Source organism: Gossypium arboreum, chromosome 10 (genome assembly GCF_025698485.1).
Source record: "Gossypium arboreum isolate Shixiya-1 chromosome 10, ASM2569848v2, whole genome shotgun sequence".
In the NCBI taxonomy this organism is placed as follows: Eukaryota; Viridiplantae; Streptophyta; class Magnoliopsida; order Malvales; family Malvaceae; genus Gossypium; species Gossypium arboreum.
In genome coordinates this window covers 28917041-28936838 of record NC_069079.1, presented here as the reverse complement: position 1 = coordinate 28936838, position 19798 = coordinate 28917041, and the positions used below count along the sequence as shown (strand labels likewise).

Here is a 19798-nt window from a genome sequence, read left to right as displayed (position 1 = left end):
TCTTGCGAAGTTGCAAGTTTTACCTCTGTTTGAAGATTTCGATCTACCCTTAGATTTACCACGAGGATTCCGTTCTGTGTTCTACCACGATCATCATCAACATTCCGGTCTTGTCTCCCACGAACAATGAGACCCTCTCCCGAGAGTTGGGTTTAACCACAAGATGCTTCATCTTATCATACGAGGTTAAAGAATCATAAACCTCATCAACTGTGAGAGACTCGCGGCTATATAAAATCGTGTCTCTAAAGGTTGAATAAGACGGGGGCAACGAACAAAGTAGAATCAACCCTAGATCTTCCTTATCATCTTGAACCTCCATGGCCTCCAAGTTTGAGAGAATTTCTTTAAACACTGTTAAGTGTTCGTGTATGACGCACCTTCCTCCAAACGATGAGCATAAAGACGCCGCTTCATATGCAACTTGCTTGTTAGAGTTTTCGACATACATATTTGTTCTAGCCTCTTCCATAATGCGTGGCGTTTTCTCTTTCATCACATCCGCAAAATTTCGTTGGACAAATGCGAGATGTAATTGTGTTAATGCCTTTCGATCCTTACGCTTCTTCTCTTCATCTGTTAATGTCGAAGGCATCTTATCTATCCTAGCGGGGCATCCTCTAGATCCATCTGCAAGAAGCGCTTGCATCTTAATTTGCCACAACGCAAATCGGTGTTGCGATCCAACAATGAATTTCATACTTCAAAGACGCCATTACCGTGATCGAGATGAATAACCCTAAGCTCGATACCAATTTGTGAAAAATAAAATAGAATAAAATAAATAAAATAAAGAACACATAAATTTTACGTGGAAACCCTTTCGGAAAAAACCACACAGGAGAGGAGAAGAAAATTCACTATGTCAAAAATTTTTACTCAAATACAAGAGGAATAGACTATGTCTATTTATAGGCTTGCAAAGCCATATTCTAGTAGGATTGAAACACCTTATCCTAATCAATATAAAATAGATGGAGTTTAATAAGGTTTAAAACCTTATTCTAAAATAAAATAAAAGAAGTCTAGTTCTATATGGATTTTACTTTTATTTTATTTTCCATCGTATTTTATTTAAATAAGAATTTGGGTCACTTAATTCTAACACACTTTCTTTCTTTTTAATTATAGACTCTTATCATTTTCAACTATTATTTGGGTTTATATCTGACTTTCTACTGCTTTCATTTTTCAAGATTTGTCAATGATTGCACTAGTTGAATTAATCCTAATTACCAATGTCTAATATTGGTATACTAAGCTCGATAGATGTTTAATATTTACCATTATTTACGTGAATGTGTTTGCACTCGATAATATTCTCTATTTGTTTTCATTGTTATGTTATACATTTAAAATCCCAAATGGTAGTTTAGGGCAATTGTAATCCTTTTTGAATAGCTACTTTAGTAGGAATTTGACTGTATTGATAAGTAACTTAGCAAGCCAAAAACTCCTATACATAAGAGGTTTGTATTAACTAGTTGATATGAGAGTTATCAGTTATTATCTCTTTATTTTGGACTGTTTAGAGTATAATTAAAATATTATATAGAAGAATTTCACATTGATAAATATTTTAATAAAATAATACCACCAATAAAATTAATTATAATTTGAATATTTAATTTTAAAAATTATTAAGCGAAAAAGTTTTGAAATAAAATAAAAATAAAAATATTATGTCCAACTTGTTAAAGAAGAAAAAGTATAACTAAATTAAGGCTTAAAGCGTGATTTTGTCTCTAGAATATATATCCATTTTTTCTATGTTAGTACTTTGTTTAAAAAAGCGACTAACATATGTCTCCTATTAATAACGCCACATGGAACTTCTATCCACTTAGAATACCACGTATGCCATCCATGTGAATAGAAATTAAAATTTATATATAAATTCTATTATGAAAATAGAAAATGTTCGATTTTCTAAACTAAAAATTTAAGAAATTCTAAAATATATAATATAAATTCAAAAGTAAAAAAAATTTAGTTAATTTTTAAAATTTAAAAAATTGTCTAATTTTTTAAAAAATAAATTCTAGAAACTTTAGAAAATTAAAAGAATATATCAAAAATTGAAATTATATATAAAGTGTAAAAATTTGTAATAATTCTTTTAAAAATATTTACCAATTCAAAATTACAAATAGTGAATGACATATTTACTCTCAGGAAATTTTAAAATTAAATCTTTGATAATTTTAAAAATTAAATATTGAAAATATCAATTTATTTTTGGCATAGTAACTTATTTAGCCCCAACTTTATAACAAAAGTCATTTTAACCCTTCATTTAATTTCTCACCTCTTTTAATTCTTGAACTTGCATTTTTTGTCAAATCATTCCAAAATGGTCGGAAACGTTAACTTTGTTGACATGGATTGCCACATCAACAATTATATTTTTCTTAAATTCAAAAAATTCCAAAAATATAGAAAGTTATTAAAATTATTTAAAAAATTAATTAAGTTTATGTAGATCCACGTGGCAGTCCACATGTATATCTATGTCAGCAAAGTCAACATTTACTAATTTTTTCATAATTTTGGGGTGATTTGACAAAAAAATGCAAGTTCAAAGGTTAAAAGAAGAGAAAAATGAACAAAATGCTAAAATGATTGTAAAGTTGGAGGGCTAAATAAGTTATTAGACCTTAATTTTTTGGTACTAATGTTTAATTTCTATTAAATTAAAGTATAAATGAATTTATCCTAGTAAATAAAATCAACTATTTAATATTTGATTAACGAATTTTAATTAAATTAGAAGGCATCTAATCAATTAGAGAATTACTAAATCTATAACTCATAAAAGGCTTTAAACTTTTATAATTACTTGAGAAAAAATCAGATAGATAATCTGAATTAAAATTAAAATTTAATAGTTGAAATAAAGACAGTGAAGTAATTGGAAAATTATTATTAAAAATGTTGAAATCCAAAACAAAAAACCGTAAAACCAATGTACACTAGGAATTGTTGTAATTTTGTGTGGACTTCTTTGCTCATCTCATCGTCTTTTTTACATTGCACACTCATATTCGATTATTCGTTAAGCAACAATTTGATTATTAATTAATGTGTTATTTACTATTAGTGTAAAAATAGCGGTGACAGTGAAATTAAAAGTGTATACAGGGAAAAAAGAAAATCAAGATTTACTTTCTTGTTTCAAGAAACCGAATCTTGATCTAATTTTTCTATTTCAAGTGATTTCAAGATTCAAGAAAATCAAGATTTCAAATCTTAGAATTCTTGGTCCAAGAAACTGAATCTTGAGGCTGGTTCGCGATGGATTACATGTACTAGCTCAAACGAACCATTTTGGGGAGTGAATGGATCACAAGTCCAAGTTCATGAAAATCGACCCATTAGTATATCTATAAGCCCATCATGAAGTTTGGAGAAGGACTTAATTGAATATCATGCCAAATTGTTAAAGTGGCCCAATTTGTAAAAATTTTAAATTTTCTACCTAATTGTACTTAACTAGTGGATCAACATGTAAAAATGCAGCCCAAGGAGCCCATTTAGACCCTTAGATGGATTTTTAATTCAATACCACACTTAGATTTATTTTCACATGTTAAATAGTTAGTTAGTTAGTTAGTTAGTTAGTGAGTTGTCATGCTTAGTGGACATACTTATCACATTCCTTAAATTTAGGAGATTAGTTAAGGGTTGGTAGGCTATAAATAGGGTGTGTCGCCCCCCTCTTATATTCATTCATTTTAGTAAATTTTTCTCTTGAGTTAATGAAATTCTCTTTGAGTTTTTTTCTTTAAGAATTTCTCTTTAACTTTTCTCTTAAAAGAGTTTTAACAATATTTTCAAATTGTGGGAATCATCTTTAAGTTTTTTCTTGTCATGTATTCTTTTTTGGAGGGGAAATTAGAGCGTTTGAAGGGGGTTGTGGATTCATCTTGGTTCCGGGACTCCTTAGGACTTTTACACCTCACTTTCTATCTTTTCCATCTATCTTCTTTCTTTTCTTTGTTATTTTGTTTTATTCTTGTTTAATTATTCTAATATTTAATTTTAATTTATCAAGAAAAGATGTTTTCCTACCTTAGTACATCAAGAATCAATTGATTTCTTTTCTTTTCTTGTTGTTTTAAATCTTTTGTTACAAAACAATTTTTTTTTGCTTAATTCTTCATTCTAATAAACTGTTTTGTTTCCTTGCTTTCAGATTTGGTTGGGAGCTTCTTTGAAGTTCAAGAACGGTTTCTTCCCACTCAAGAAACCCTAAATTTGATCATTCTTGGACTCTTTTCTAGTCGCCCCTTTCTTTCTTTCAATTAGGTTTCTCTTCCATTCAATTTGTTTAATTACTAATTTGTTTTGTTTCTTTTGTTCAGATCTCCATTCAACAGCTTTTTCATCATCAAGAATGACCCAAATCACTCTAAAACATCTAGGTTTAATTGTTCTTTTTTGGCTGATTCTTCTCTATTGATTATCTTGTGTTTCCATTCTATTTTTTGCTTTACTGTTTAGATATGTTCATAGTTCTTTTTTTTTTTTCTCATCTTGGCAACTTTAGTTTATCTAGAACTCATTAAGAACAAGTCCCGACAGAGTCGAATTGGATTCTCTCTCAAGATCCCTAATTTGATTTGGATTCCTTGTTCTTTTTCTATCTTAATTACTTGTTTTAGTTGTTGTCACTTTAATTTTTAGATCTGACTTGGATTTGTTCACGTTTCATGTGGTGTCAAACTCCAAATTTTCCTTCATTTGTCTAGAACACTAGGTCAAATCTGTGACTTGGATAAACTTGCGATCATATTCCGCATGCGCTCATATCATTTAGTATCAATTTCTTGGGTGTTTTGGGTGTTCTTTGTGTTTTTATAAACTGATTTCCAAAAAAACAACCACAAACAAATTTTTTTTAGAAATTTTTTGGAAAAAAAAAATTTCAGTGGGTAAATGTTTTTCAAATGATCTGAAATTTTACATACTAATTCTTGAAACTCTCTTAGAATATTAAAAAAATATTTCCCACAGAAAAGTGATCAAAAAAGATAAAAAAATAGAAAAATAAAGAAAATTTTAAAAATATTTTGTGGGTTGAATTTTGTACAGAAACTTTCCATATCAAATGTACATTATTTGAGGAGGCTCTAATTTAAATTTCATAATTTTTGAAAATCGGGAACACCTCAAACGAAGTTAGTCATGTTGCTCTGCAATTTTTGGGTTTTAGCGATTTTCATTGACTCTTAGTCTTAGATTTTTTTTCCTCCTTTTTTTTTCGCTTTTTATTGTTTCTTTATGCATTCTAACACTTTATTATTTCTTGTGTTATTATGTTTAAGCACATTGCACATTCCTTCCTTCGTGCAACACAATTCTTTAGTGTCTAACCAATTTTGGACTCCTAGTACCACTAGGTTTGCTTTGCTTGTTCGATTCTCACACATTTTGATTAGTTAATATAGAAACTTTTAAAAGACTCACAAGATTCATTCTTTCCTCATTGAGAATTTGATTTCATTTCTAGTTGAATAACGATGAAGTTTGCTTAATTTTTCTTTCTTAAGTGTTGTGTTCTTTCCAAGATTTCACAATGACTTGTGATACTCGTAGTTGCAAAAGGAGTGATAATAGTAGTGAAAAGCCACTTGTACGTGTAACTCACTTAGGGGTGAGTATTCGATCGAGTCGAGTTGAGTAAAAAAATTTCGAGTTAGTCGAGTTGATGAATCCTATTTTAACAATCGAACTCGATTTAAATTTTTTCGAATCGGATCGAATCAAGTCAAAAAATTTAGAGTCAAATTGAGTCTAGTTAATGAATCCTATTATTTATACTCAATATTGCGTTTACATGAACCAATTATTTAACTATTAAACAAAGTATAAAATTATTTAACTACATAAACAATATAATGGTTTTGCCTTTTAACTTAATGAGTAAACATTTATCAAAACAACATAGTTTTGCCTTTTAACTTAATGGTTTTGACTTTTAACTTTAGAAAAGGTAAACATTTATCAAAATGGTGTATTTTTGCCTTTTCTTATTTGGATTTTCGAATAACTCAAATTGTGTAATTCATATTTGAGTTAAACCGAAAAACTTTTTTTTTATTTGAGTTGATCCAAATAACTTGATTAACTCATCGAACTATTTAATTCAAAATTTGAAAATTTTATCGAATTTTTCGAATCGAATCGGATTTGGCTCACCCCTAAACCCACTGTGACCGTGTGGCAATCTGACTTACCATAACTATAGTACTCACATGGGTGTATGGCCAACCTGTGTGACAATCGAAAACTGTGTGACCTAAATGCAACCTATTTCCCAATGGCACATGGTCGTGTCATAATCCCGTGTGTGACACACGGCCGTGTGGCTAACTGTGTGACACCATAATATGTCATTTTGGTAATTGAATCAAGCCAAACATTAAGTTAACTTTCAAGTACACATAGACAACTTCTAACCTTATTCTAAACACCACAAAACCAAGCTAAAACATGTCACATAACATTTTAATAGTGCCTAACCATATGCCACATTGGCACTATCACAAACAAGTTATAAACATTACCAAAATTACCAACTAAACTTGATACTAAAATGTTCCATTCATATGGTTCAATCATGCATAATAACCTATATTGCAATTGTACATTTTGCCATGATAAACTTACCAAGTCTAACCTTTTATCATGCTAAAACATACCTTAACATCTATCAATCTTGAGCACATAGGTCTCAACTTAGAAAATGTCTTTTAACTTTCATGCCTTAACACTTCATTCAAACATCACCTACAACCAAACTCATTCTTAATTCGAAACCATGAATACATCAACTAGACATATATATCATTCATGCCGTCAAAGTATACCATATAAACCTTTAAAGTCAACATTACATATAAACCATTACATCAACTTTCCAAATTCATCATCTAAACACAAAAACACTTGATCAAAACCAAATATATATACATGCCACATAATTGAGTCTGGAATAAAGAAAAGACTATCAAATCAAAGGCTAGGTAGTGTGAGCTCTGGGTTGATCCGATCGATGTGTTCCGCGGAATGGCCTATATAGAAACAAAAAAGCAAACAAGATAAGCATTATGAATGCTTAGTAAATCCATATGAAATTCACTTAACTTACCCTAATAAATTAACAATTAAGCAATGGAAACACAATGTAGCTAACTTCAAAAATCTTTTGGTATCTTTTTAGCTTCATATACATTTCCATGGAATAATCAAATTTTTAGTTTACTTATACATCATGTAACATATCCATATACATTTTCATGAAACATCATTTTCAATAATCAAATAACATTTCACAACTTAGTCCTTCATGACCAATTCATTATTTTATAATGATTTAATTATAAGTTATAAACATACAACATAGCATAAACAAATACTAGTCCAAATAAAGATCATACGAACTTACCCAAAAATTAATATACTCAAAAATTGAAACACAGATACCATACTCAATTCATGTACGACACTGAATACATCTTTGAACCTTTATACCAATTCACTTTCACAACTTTTTTATTGCCCGGAGAGCTCTAATAAATATCCTTCAGACACACTAGATAAGATTTCTCACATGAGTTGTGAAAAATGGGCATTATTCCTAATATTCAATCCATTTTCAATTTCTGTAGCCATATACTTGCTTTTCGTATTTCCGATAACATTCACATACATTTACGGTGAGTTATCATCATATAAACATCATTAAATCATAGGCATGTATATATTATTCCAGATTAAAATCATTTCTCTATTACCGTTCATTTATTCTGAGGAACATCGATAAAACAAACAGGGGCACCGAAATGCATACAGGGGCACAGGAGTGCAAATCAAGGGCACAAAAGTGCAATTAGGGGAAACCGGAGCACAATTAGCAATCAGGGGCAACAAAATGCAATCGGGAGAACCAAATTTTCAATCATGTACATTTTAAGCCATATAATTATGTACAAAATATCCAATCATATAACCATTTTCCCATTCATTCCATAGTGCATACATATTCATATTTATCATATATTTTATTTTCTTCCGATCTAGTCTATTTAATGTCAACAAAAATATATATATACTTTTCAATTCAAGCTAGAAAGCAATTCAAAAATATTATAAATTAACAAAGTAAGTCCCATATAAACTTTACCTGGAAAACAACAACCAACAAGAAGTTGAGGACTAATCTGTAATTTCTTCTATTTCTTGATTATCATCTAATTGATCTAAATCTCGATCTATAATAATTCATTTCAATTTATCAATTCTTAACATCGTTTAACAACTTATTACAACAATATATCAACTCTATTTCATTTTACAAAAGTTTCCTAAAGTTTCACATTTCATTCAATTTAGCCCCTAAAACTAAAATAGTTATATCTTTAAATTTTAAGCTTCGTTTTTTAATTCAATTTCAATTCCATTCCTATACATCCCTTTAAATTCAAAATTACTGAAATTTCATGTCAATTTCAAAATATTTTCATTTTAGTCCCTAAGTTCAAAACTAATAAAATTCACATTACAATTTAGTCCATAATCAAATCTAAGCTTATACCCAAGCTATCTAATAGAAAAAAAAATAAAAAACCATCAATAATAACATTTCAAAACTTTAACAGTTTTACGATTCAGTACCCAAGCCAACTAGATCAATAATTTCAAAAATATAAAAATTATGAGAAACGATTTTAAAATTTTACCATGCAATGGCTTAAAGAACTTAAAGCAAACAACCATGGCTTATCCTTTTTAGTTTAAGCATTCAATGAAGAGAAATGAGAAAGTGACGATGTCCACTTTCAGTTTCTTATGTTTTATTATATTTTATCAACTTTTAATTTAATTAAAACATATATTTTGCTTAAATAAAGACATTAACCATTGATTAATATTAAAAAGTGGTAATTTTCACTTAAAACCTTAAACAATTACTAATTATGCATTTTAGCTAATAAAATTCAATAGCGATTAATTTTACAGTTTTTACAATTTAGTTCTTATACATTAATTAATCATTAATTCTATAAAATTACCTAACAAAATTCAATTCACTTATACAATAACTCTGTAAATATTTAATAAAAATATTTACGAGTTCGATTCTGAAACGAGGTCCCGATACCTCATTTTCTAAAATCATTGACTTTAATATCAATACACTTGTACATTTACTAACTTTCCATATAACTAAAATTATTAGACCGAATTCAGTATACCATGATAATAACCTTATAAATATTAATAAATAATATTTACAAAAAGAGTTCCAAAACTACGTTTTTGGTACCGTTGAAAATCGGATTGTTACATTCTTCACACAGCTAGGAACACACCCTAGTTTTCTCTTGAAAGAACAAGGATGAACAGAGAAATGAAAAAAATAAAGTCCTTCTACATTAAGCTTTCATTCTATTTATATAAGAATTAGCCCAAAATCCTACTATAACAGGTTACCTAATCACTTTACATGCACACACAATTCCACTAATCGTGTCTCGAGGCATGAGGGACCTTGCCTGGAGACACTACTTCTAGTGTCTCGATACATATTGATATCGAAGTTAAAATTTTTAAAAATAAAATAAGACTTGTTTCGAGACATGAAGTTCTCTATCTCAAGACAAATTTGACAATTGAGTTAGATTCGAGTCCTAACTCTAAATTTAACCCTGCATAACCTCAAAACATGATGAATTGATCCTAAACATTATGAATTCATATGTATGAGTAAGATTGATGTTTAAATTGGATTGATTGCTAATTATGAACTAAATTTTATGGTTATGTAATAAGATAGCCTAAGTTGCTTCAACAACATATTGTGACATCACACTTTTGAACCTTATGATTGGATCGGGTTTAAAATATTACAACTTTCTCAAAATTTCAGCTCTTAGAATCACATTGTCTACCCTTGATAAATGCATTATGAAAAAGGGATATAATATCCTGAAGAATACGTCTTAATTTTGACACCAAAATCTTAGATATGATTTTTTGTATATGGTGTTGCATAGACTTATAAGTCTAAAGTCTGAAACAATATGAGTTCCAATTTTTACGTGTCCAGACTTATTACAAAAGAAACAACTCTCTGTAGCTTGTTGTTGTTTCTTTTGAGCTGGACCCTTAGCAGCTTCATTCTGATATTTTCTTTTCTTGCCCTTCTCCTTAGGGACATTGGCCAAATGAGCACTTTCAGACTTATCACGCTTCAACCTTTCTTCCTCTTGCACATAATGACAAATGAGCTCATTTAGGTTCCATTTCTCCTTTTGACAGTTATAACTAATTTAAATTGGTTAAACTGTGTAGGAAGCGATACCAAAACCATAAGAACAAGCAATTCCTCAGAAAGCTCGATTTTAAGTTCATTAAGTCTTGAAGTAGTATGGAACATCTCCATAATGTATTCCCTTACGTTTCCTTGACCGTTATACTTCATAGACATCAAAGAAATCAAAAGTGATGTCATCTGAACCTTATCGTTTTTAGCAAAACATTTCTCAATTTCATCAAGGAAACCTTTGGCCTGAGTAATCTCTTCAGATTCAGTGCCCCTAAAGGCTTCTAGAATGTTGTGTTTCATGATCATTAGATTCATGCGATTTGAACAATCCCACCTCTCAAAGTCCCTCTGAATATTAGGGGTGCTTTTCACAGTGAGAGGTGCAGGTTGTTCTTCCCTTAGTGCAAGGTCTATGTCTATACAGCCAAGCACTATAAGTAAATGCCTTTTCCATTCCTTAAAATTAGTTCCATTAAGCATGGGTATAGAATTTATATTAGCAGATATTGTGGTAGCAAAAGATGAATTAGCTGAATAGAGAACAAAAAACAAACTTAAATCAATATTCATAAGTAAACAATAAATTCAAGATAATGGCTAATCCCATCTCAAGATACCAAACACTACATTAATATCAAGTCTTTGGACAATAATATTAATAGTAAGCGGTACTCTTGTTGTAACAATCAAACATTGACAATAAACTATGTCAAGCAATGAATTAATCTTTGGATTAACTTATTACTCACATAAAATACCTTATAATTATCACACATTTATCACCATAGATGTCGTTGTAATTCTACTAAATATTAACTTACCTTTGGGTTAATTAATAAACACATGAATTACAAAAATATATAACCATCTTAATATTTCAAATAAATTAATCTACACAAAAGAGGTCACTTTGGCGGCATTTTGTTTCAACTAATTTATTTAAAATATTAGACATTCTTAATTAAAAGCCAAAATCTGAATTTATTTATTCTAAAATATTTACCTTATTTTTATCTTTCAATCAAATTAAAAGATAAACATATATATTTATATAATTTTCCAAAACCACATGCATTAAACCAATCAAAGCATGCATATATTATATATTTATATATATAAACAAAACATATATATGAATCAATTTCTATATATACATTTATATATATTTTAAATGTCAAATAGGATTAAAATAATAATAATCACATGCCTTGCAAATAAACAGAACTGAATCGCAATATTTTCAAATAAAGCTTAAAAACATAGGTATCAAATAATATTACGAAATATTTTAAACTTTATAATTGAATCTATTAATTGAAAATCACCCAAATTTTTTTAAAATATGAATTCAAGATAATAAAAACTTTAATATAAATCTTCAAAAACAACATATATATCCCAAATATAAAACCCATGAAATTTCATGAATAAATTATTCAAATGAAGAACCTGAATCAATTCCCAATGATTCGATATGACGAGGCTCTGATACCACTTGTTAAATTTATAAAATAAATCTAAAATATAACTTAATAAATTAGGATCTGTCATGTCAAATCATCAAGAATAAATCAAGAACAAAACTAGATGAGGAAGCGTACCTGAATCAATGGATTCCTTGAAACTTTTTAGATATTAGGAATTTGATCTTCCAAATTAGCACACAAGAAATTCAGAGAATATCTATCTGCTCTCTCTTTTCTAATGATGGGATATTAGAAAAGATATCTTGTGTGTAATTTGGGGACCATAACCCTAATATTTATAACCTTGGTATATTAGTTCTAATTAAATTCTAATTAGCCCATCATTAATTAGAATTTGATTAGAAGAGTATTTACACATATTTGACCCATATTTTATTTAATAATTAAAAGCGCAATAAAATTCTAACCAAATTAGATCACTTTTAATTTATACTAACTTATCATGATAGTAAATAATAACATGTAATTATTCTTATTATATATGTGATGTCTAAATTTTTCAACACCAAAATCTTAGATATGATTTTTTGTATATGGTGCTGCATAGACTTATAAGTCTAAAGTCTGAAACAATAGGAGTTCCAATTTTGGAGAAATCTCTTTTAAGATTTGATTTTTGTAAGAAAGTCTCATAAAATTAATAATATGCTTACCCATGAATTGTTAATTTTATTTTAAAAGATTGCTTGCTTTCCATTTGGTCAAGGAGAAATTTTTTTTTTTTTAATTGAGTTGAGACTCAAAATAATACCAAAGTATAACATAAAAGAATAATGAGACAATTTGGGGCAGCTTGAAGTATAAAAGTTCCCATGCCCAAAACCAACTACAATATGACACTCCAATGTAGGTGGTAAGTGGTAACAGTATAAAGAAAATACAAAAGATTATTATTCCACCCAAAATTACTTCACATAATATTATTTTCCTTTATATCTTTATTGATCTATTTTATATAAAAAATAAATAACACATAATATGAGTTAGGTTAGCGGAATTTAGATTTTAAATTTTGAATATGGTGGTATTGACTCAATTAAATAATACCAATTCAATAACATATATAATGAATCACACTTTTTTCCTCAACAACTTGACACGCCCAATATCTTCCCTGACTTCAATTTTCATAGATAGGTTCAGAACTCTTGCTAGGGTTTGTGTATCTCTTAATTTCTATCTGACTCATAACATTAATAAAAATATAGTAAATTCATTAGATATCGAATTTTATTTTAAATTTATTCTAAACTTTAAAATATTTTAATTACATTTTCAACTATCAATGTTGTATCAATTAAGTCATTACATTATTAAAATATTTAATTTAATTATTAAATGACGTGTAAACCTTATGTTATATAATTTAAAATAAAAATTTTAAAGAAAAATAAAATTTTATCGCATAACATTTTAAAATTTAAAACTAAAATTAAAATTAAAAAAAAATTAGACATTAGTTTTGTAAAAGCCTAGTAAACCTCAAAACCAATAGTTTTACGACCTTCATTTTTACAATATTCATCTGTTTTTTTTTAAATTTTAAGGCATCGATAATTTGAGATGCAATTACAAAATTTTAAAATTTAAAAACCAATTTAAAACGAAGATCATAGTTTGAGATGTTTGGTTCAATTAACTCAAAAGTTATTTTGCCAACTTACGCTGCAATCTGAAACTATGGCCTACATAAATTTGCTTTTGATTAGTTGTTTAGTCAAGGTTTAGAATTGGATCCCAGAATCCCAACAAAAGGCATGTAAGTGTGCTTGAAAAATATACACTAAGAATACTTTGAAATTAGTGTTGATGCCTTTCTACTTTGCAGCAACAACAACAGTAAGGGTGAAGTATAAACCTATCAATCAAGGATTGAAAAAGAAAAAAGAAAAAGAAAAACTAATATTAGCTCGTTAACAAAAATTGAGTACAATACACAACACAATGCTTTTGATCCCCCAACCCTACCACCCCCATTGTAACAACATATATAGTAAACGTTAAAGTGGGACTCCAAATGGGGTAATTGGATGCTGCATTTTTTTCTTCTCCTAACAAGGCACTCAAGTGATGAACATCCTTTCGTCCACAGGAAGTTATGTCCCATATATATGTCTCTGAACTGGGGCAGTATCAAAAGATTTAACTACTTCCATCCATGGTTTGTCTACCATCAAGATGGAATTTTTAGAAAGGTGTCCAATAAATAAAACTGGGTCTCTAAAACCAATTATCTCAAAATTATTTTTTCTACTAGTATGTTTTGACTCTGTTTGACGACCATCTATCAACAAATATTTCAATTTCTTATTGGTGATAGAGCCTTGAAGCTTCAACAATGCTTCATGTACCAACTGACTTTCATCATCTTCATCTACTGCCTTTCCAAAGTCAATTGAACACATTGCCCTGCACTTACAAAATTTCATCCATTAAAATGCTTAATGATAAATAAATATATAAGCACTCATAAAATGGAATTTTTCCAGGCCATGCAAAATGATAATAATTCAACTCCATGTCTCCCACTTAAGTGGTTAAACTCAAAGCATATGCCTTAAAATTATGGAAGGACCCTAAATTTACCACATCTCCAAAATGCCTAAAGCAATTAAAAGAAACAACACTTTATCTGCCCCAAACATGTGGCGGTAGGTCGTCAGTTTTAAGATAACATGTTAGCAAAATAATAGCACACATGGGAGTGGAAGGGCCCAGCAGGCAACCGGGACTAAGTGTAAGAACCATTGCTGGGAAGGAAGTAAAGACTCGTGACAAAACAGCACAAATAAAGCACCTATATGCGTCAGGTGTGCCCTAACTTGGTCTTGTTATCCACAATGGTCAGTATATATATTAAGATATGGCTACAATGGCAACGCAAGTACAAAAGGACATGTTAAATCACTGCAGCATCATGAAGCAAACAGTATAAGAATAGCACCTTGCACTGTAAACAACAAGAGATGTCGATTTTGATGGATGGGAGGATGATGAAGGGCAGAAAGATAACCCAATAACCTCCCCAGGAAATTCTTGGTATCTTCTAGGAAGAGTGAATGAATGCTGCATCGACCATTCTCCCAACTGTCTAGCTTCCACATCAAATATATAGAATTGGTTTGAGGAAGTTGTGATAATAAGCACGTTATTTCTCTGAGGAGGAAAGCCACCGGCAGTAACAGAGGCACCATCCAATCTTGATATAAACCAGTGTTGCCTAGTCCAGAGAAACAAAGCTTAATCAAAAGGAAAACAAAGCAATGAAAAATCATAAAAAATTCAACCTTCCTCATCTCATAGACATTAATGATTAATCATGTATTTGAAATGGCATTATCAACTAGACAGGTATTAAGTACTACCACTTTAAGAATTGTCTCAAATGTAATTTCTTACCTTAGTATCTCCAGATTGAATAAATATATATCTCCGAAGCAGTTGATAGCAGCTAACCACTGGTCATCAGAACTTGTGAACATTTTTGTTATGGGAGGCTCACCAGGGGGTCCTTCCTTCTCATGCTCCTGACGACAAGGAATGAAGGTATGCAGTAGTTTCGAGCTGTCCAAATCCACAACCTACAAAACCAAGAGTACATTATTATCAAAGATCACAGAAATGCAGTTTCTGAACTCGCATATTCTATGTTTTATCGAGGTTATTATCAAAGATCAAAGAGTAAGTTATTATCCTTGTCTGCTCCATTCATTAAGATTATGTTACAATAAGCAAGTATACTAGGTTGGGTGCAAATTAACATAATTAAGATTATGTAACATGCTTGAGTAAAATGTTATAAATCCGACAAAATAATGTTTCAAGAGGTGAAATCTGAATTTCCAAGTTGGACGTTGAAAATCTTTGCTTAAGTAAGCCACTAGAAAAGAGGTGAAAGACTAAAGTTGTTTCAGTGGATGGAAATACTCATTCCACTAGCCTAAAAATAAATAAATAATGAAATAGGTAATTTAGGGTAAAAATTGACAGTTTAAAAATTACAATAAGGATAATACATTGAAAGCCATGAAGGTAGAGGCTTACATAGATCCTTCTATCATGCCCTGCTATCAGCAACCGTGACCCATCAGAGGTAAAAACCATAGAATGTGCGGATGGAAGTTTTTGAGGAAGTTGCCTTTTACTAATGGCCCATGTACTTTTGCCAGCTTGCCTACTTAGTTCAAATAGACTAGGTCTAATGATATCAGAATAACCAAAAAACTCCCCTGAGTTAGACATTGCACTGCAAATGATTTTTCGACCTGCCTTACTCTTAACCCGAGCTACTATATTAGTGGTCACCTGACCACCATATGGGCCAGAACCCACATCAGGAGCATTAACAGAGAGTACATCTAACCAACAAGAAGCCTGAACAAAGAGAAAAGAAGTTTGGTTGAACCTTGAGCCAGTGACAAGTTGTATTGGAACTCTCTGAGGTGCAGGGCAAATATCATGCGGGAGAACCTAGTGAACTCCGTAGCAGAGTAGGCAAATAGCTTCGCATCATCACCAGCAGAGACAAGCATGGGAACTCCAAAATGAGCCCATTTACCATAACTAAAATCGAGGGGCTTCTTCTCCCGAGTTCGAATTCTTTTTACTTTTTTCCTCTTTTCGTCTTGCAAGTCTTTTGCCTCATCAGATAAAGAACCTAGAAATTAGGGGGGGAAATGTTTAAAATCAAGAAGTGCATGAATTGGTTAATTGAGCAATAAAAATGAAAGCTCAAAATTTTAATGAAATAAATCAAACAATATATAGACAAGGAATCAAAAACATGAACAGACCTTCAGAACATATAGGCACTGCCATTGTCAAGGCTCTGACATCATGGGTATGAGCCCTTACAGAACCAACAAACACCCATTTCTTCAACATTTCATAAGAAGATTTGTCATTACCAGACTGAAGCATCTCACTGGAAAGCTTATAAAGAATAACCTATAAAATGTTACAACACAGTACGCATTAGTGACAAGGACCAAGATTAAATTTAACAATATGATGCAGATGATTTCAATAAAAAAAGCACATAGGTTTATAGTAGAAAAAGAGAAAAATATACAACTATTATTTTCTTTCCTTTTTTTAATATTTTGGCCTTAGAAGAAAACGTGCATAGAGCATACCCCCCCCAAAAAAAAAATCCACTCATTGCCATTCATACCTGTCCATCAGACCCAGCAGAAAACACCCTGGTCTGCCTTGGAGATACTGCCAAGGCATTCACATCACCTTTGTGGGTGGAATGTGCCTGAAGAAGAGTCCCATTATCACCATTCCAGAACTGAACAGATCCGGTGCTGTCTGCACTAACAACAGTTCCGCACCTGAATTCAACAAATAAACCAACTATGAAAACGAAGCGCATTAACCATTGATAATGCAACAACCATAGACATTTCACCAGATTATGCAACTATGTGCACGATCAGTTGAGATAGACAATTCAACATGTACCTCAAAGAAAGTAATGACCATACACAAAGCTCAGGCCCACTTCCCAAACCTCCAAGACCTACTACACTTCTGAAAATTTCATGACCCAAATCAGCATTCCAGCATCTAATTAACCTGCAAGAAAGTTAGCACAGATGTTACCACACTAGACAAGATTAGATTCAATAAAATAAGAGCAATTTCACTGTAAAGCATGCACCATCAGCTCATAGAAGTGGAGATAGCAAAACTATATCTGTCTCACGGATTTAGCATTCATCTACTCCAAATGGTGAGTTGTTTTTTTTTTCTGAAAGTGGAGATGGGCAATTGAGTGCAGCAGTTTCAGAAAAAGCTTGCCCCACTCCTCACCACCTTTAAAATTAATATTTTACCCCTAAAAATACTCTGTATCCCTTTTATACTTTTAGCATATATATTAGACTTATGTATACGTACTTAAATCATATGTATACAAATCTTATATATACTTTCATTATATAAATGCATGTTATAAATACTAATGGATTATATCATGAAAGAACTATTACAATTTACACAACATTTACTTAAAAATAACTAGTAAAAAATGGGGTAGAGCAGTGAAAGCAGTGTGGAGCAGTTATTAATGTAAACGTTATCCATCGGGATGGATATTTTCAAAATCCATGCAGGACGGGGGCAGAAGTGGAAGAGCCAATCCCCACCTCCACCCCACTACATTACCATCCCTACATAGGAGTACAGTGGAATTGAAATTAATGATATAAAATCAATCAAAATGAGAAATTAATAAGCAAGCATTCCCAGAATTATCATATTACCATATGAATAAACTGTTGTCATAAAAGAACATGCAGCATATTCACTTAAAGACAAACTTACCCATTGCTACTCCCTGAATATATCCTGTTTGAGTCATGACTCCAGGTCACACTTAGAGCACGTCCTGCAAATAGTATTAGCACCTATAAGCTCCGAGTAAAACTAAAAGCAATAACCTTGGAAGAATTTTTGCTCAGGTGTAGATATCTCACCACTAACCCTAGGCAGTGATTTTTGGTAGATTAACTTATCAAGATCAGAAATAGTGTACATTCGCACAGCTCCATCATCACAAGCAATTGCTACACGTCTATCTTCCATAACTAGTTTCTGATAAACTTGTTCTGAGTCTGAAACATCTCCACTTTCACAGTTTTCATCATCATCAGTATCATTGCATTCATATTTATCATTCAAATAACCATTTCCAAAATTCTGAGACCTAGTCTCTTCATGAGATGGCAGTCTATTAATCGGTGCCACAGCCATCTGCCAGATTGAAACTCCAATTGACTCTAGCACAATCTGCATAAGGGTTTAATAACATAAATAAACAATGAATACAAGATAACTTCTATTCAAAGCTTCTTGCACACTATAAGGGTAATGTGAAAGAAAGGAAGAAAGAAAGAAACCCATTCAATGGGAGTCTATCAACAAAATCTACGTAACCATATATCACTCTCATTGAATCATAGCAGTATCTCATACTTCAACCAACATAAACAATTAAGCCTACAACAAGGCAACCGGAAGAAAATGATAAGAGAGGGACTCAGAACTCGGGTACAATCTCATTATTCAAAAAGGCCATAAGTAATTAATATAAATGTTTCATTGAGGTTGGAGAGGTTAGAATCATCCAATAAACCCCGTTGGATTTAACCAATAGGTTAATACGACAGAGAATACCACAAATGGCAAAAGCGAGGAAAAATAATGAAAAGTAACCTTCTGCTTCAAGTCGAAAAGATCCCATTCCGAGACTGAGCCATCAATACTCGAGGAGAACAACCTGCCAGGAGACGGGCCTTTTGAACCAACGCAACACCACACCAGCGAGGAAACTCGACAAGTAGAATCCCCATGAATAGTCTACACAAAGCCACCAATAAATTAAACTGAACTAAAACGAAAAAGATATAGTAATAACATGGAAGAAGAAAAGTTGAGGGTACCAGCTGCTTATGCCAGCCAACAGAGCCTGGAGAGACAAGCCAAATCTCGAGGAGCCATCCTCACGAGCGGCCGCAACCTGAGAGTCGTCGGGGCTGGTAGCAAGGGCGACAACCGGAGACGGCTTCCAGTCGATTGAGCTGGTTCGGTAAGCTTTGGGGAGCATTGTGGCTGGGGCGGCTGCAATCCTTGGAGGCCAATTTCAGGGTAGAAAGCAGTAAATAAAACTCTAGGCGATGCACAGATGTACATATATATACCTAGTAGGAAACCTCCGATCTAATATTATAATATCATTTAATTAATGAATTATGACTTATTTGACCTTCTAACTTTAATAAAAATCATTTTAGTCCTTATTTAGTTTTTAGTCTTTTTAACTTTAAAACATCTAGTTGTTGCTGTGGCATACACATGGTTTGTCATGTGAATACTATGTTAGTAATTAATTAAATTTTAAAAATTTTAAAAATCTAATATAAATTATAAAATAATACTTTTTAATCTTTTTAATTTTAAAAATAAATTAATT

At 31.1% G+C, this 19798-nt stretch overlaps 1 protein-coding gene across 1 annotated transcript; it reads right to left on the bottom strand.

The window, feature by feature from the left end:
* Window positions 1-13692: 13692 nt before the first annotated feature.
* Window positions 13693-19515, bottom strand: LOC108489108 (WD repeat-containing protein PCN-like). The gene is given in 13 exon segments (XM_017793393.2): window positions 13693-14229; window positions 14765-15040; window positions 15220-15401; window positions 15865-16286; window positions 16289-16477; window positions 16614-16767; window positions 16994-17156; window positions 17287-17400; window positions 18151-18214; window positions 18303-18615; window positions 19042-19185; window positions 19269-19318; window positions 19321-19515. Coding segments are annotated over 13 exon segments (2496 nt in total). The 5' UTR covers window positions 19433-19515; the 3' UTR covers window positions 13693-13916.
* Window positions 19516-19798: the final 283 nt, after the last annotated feature.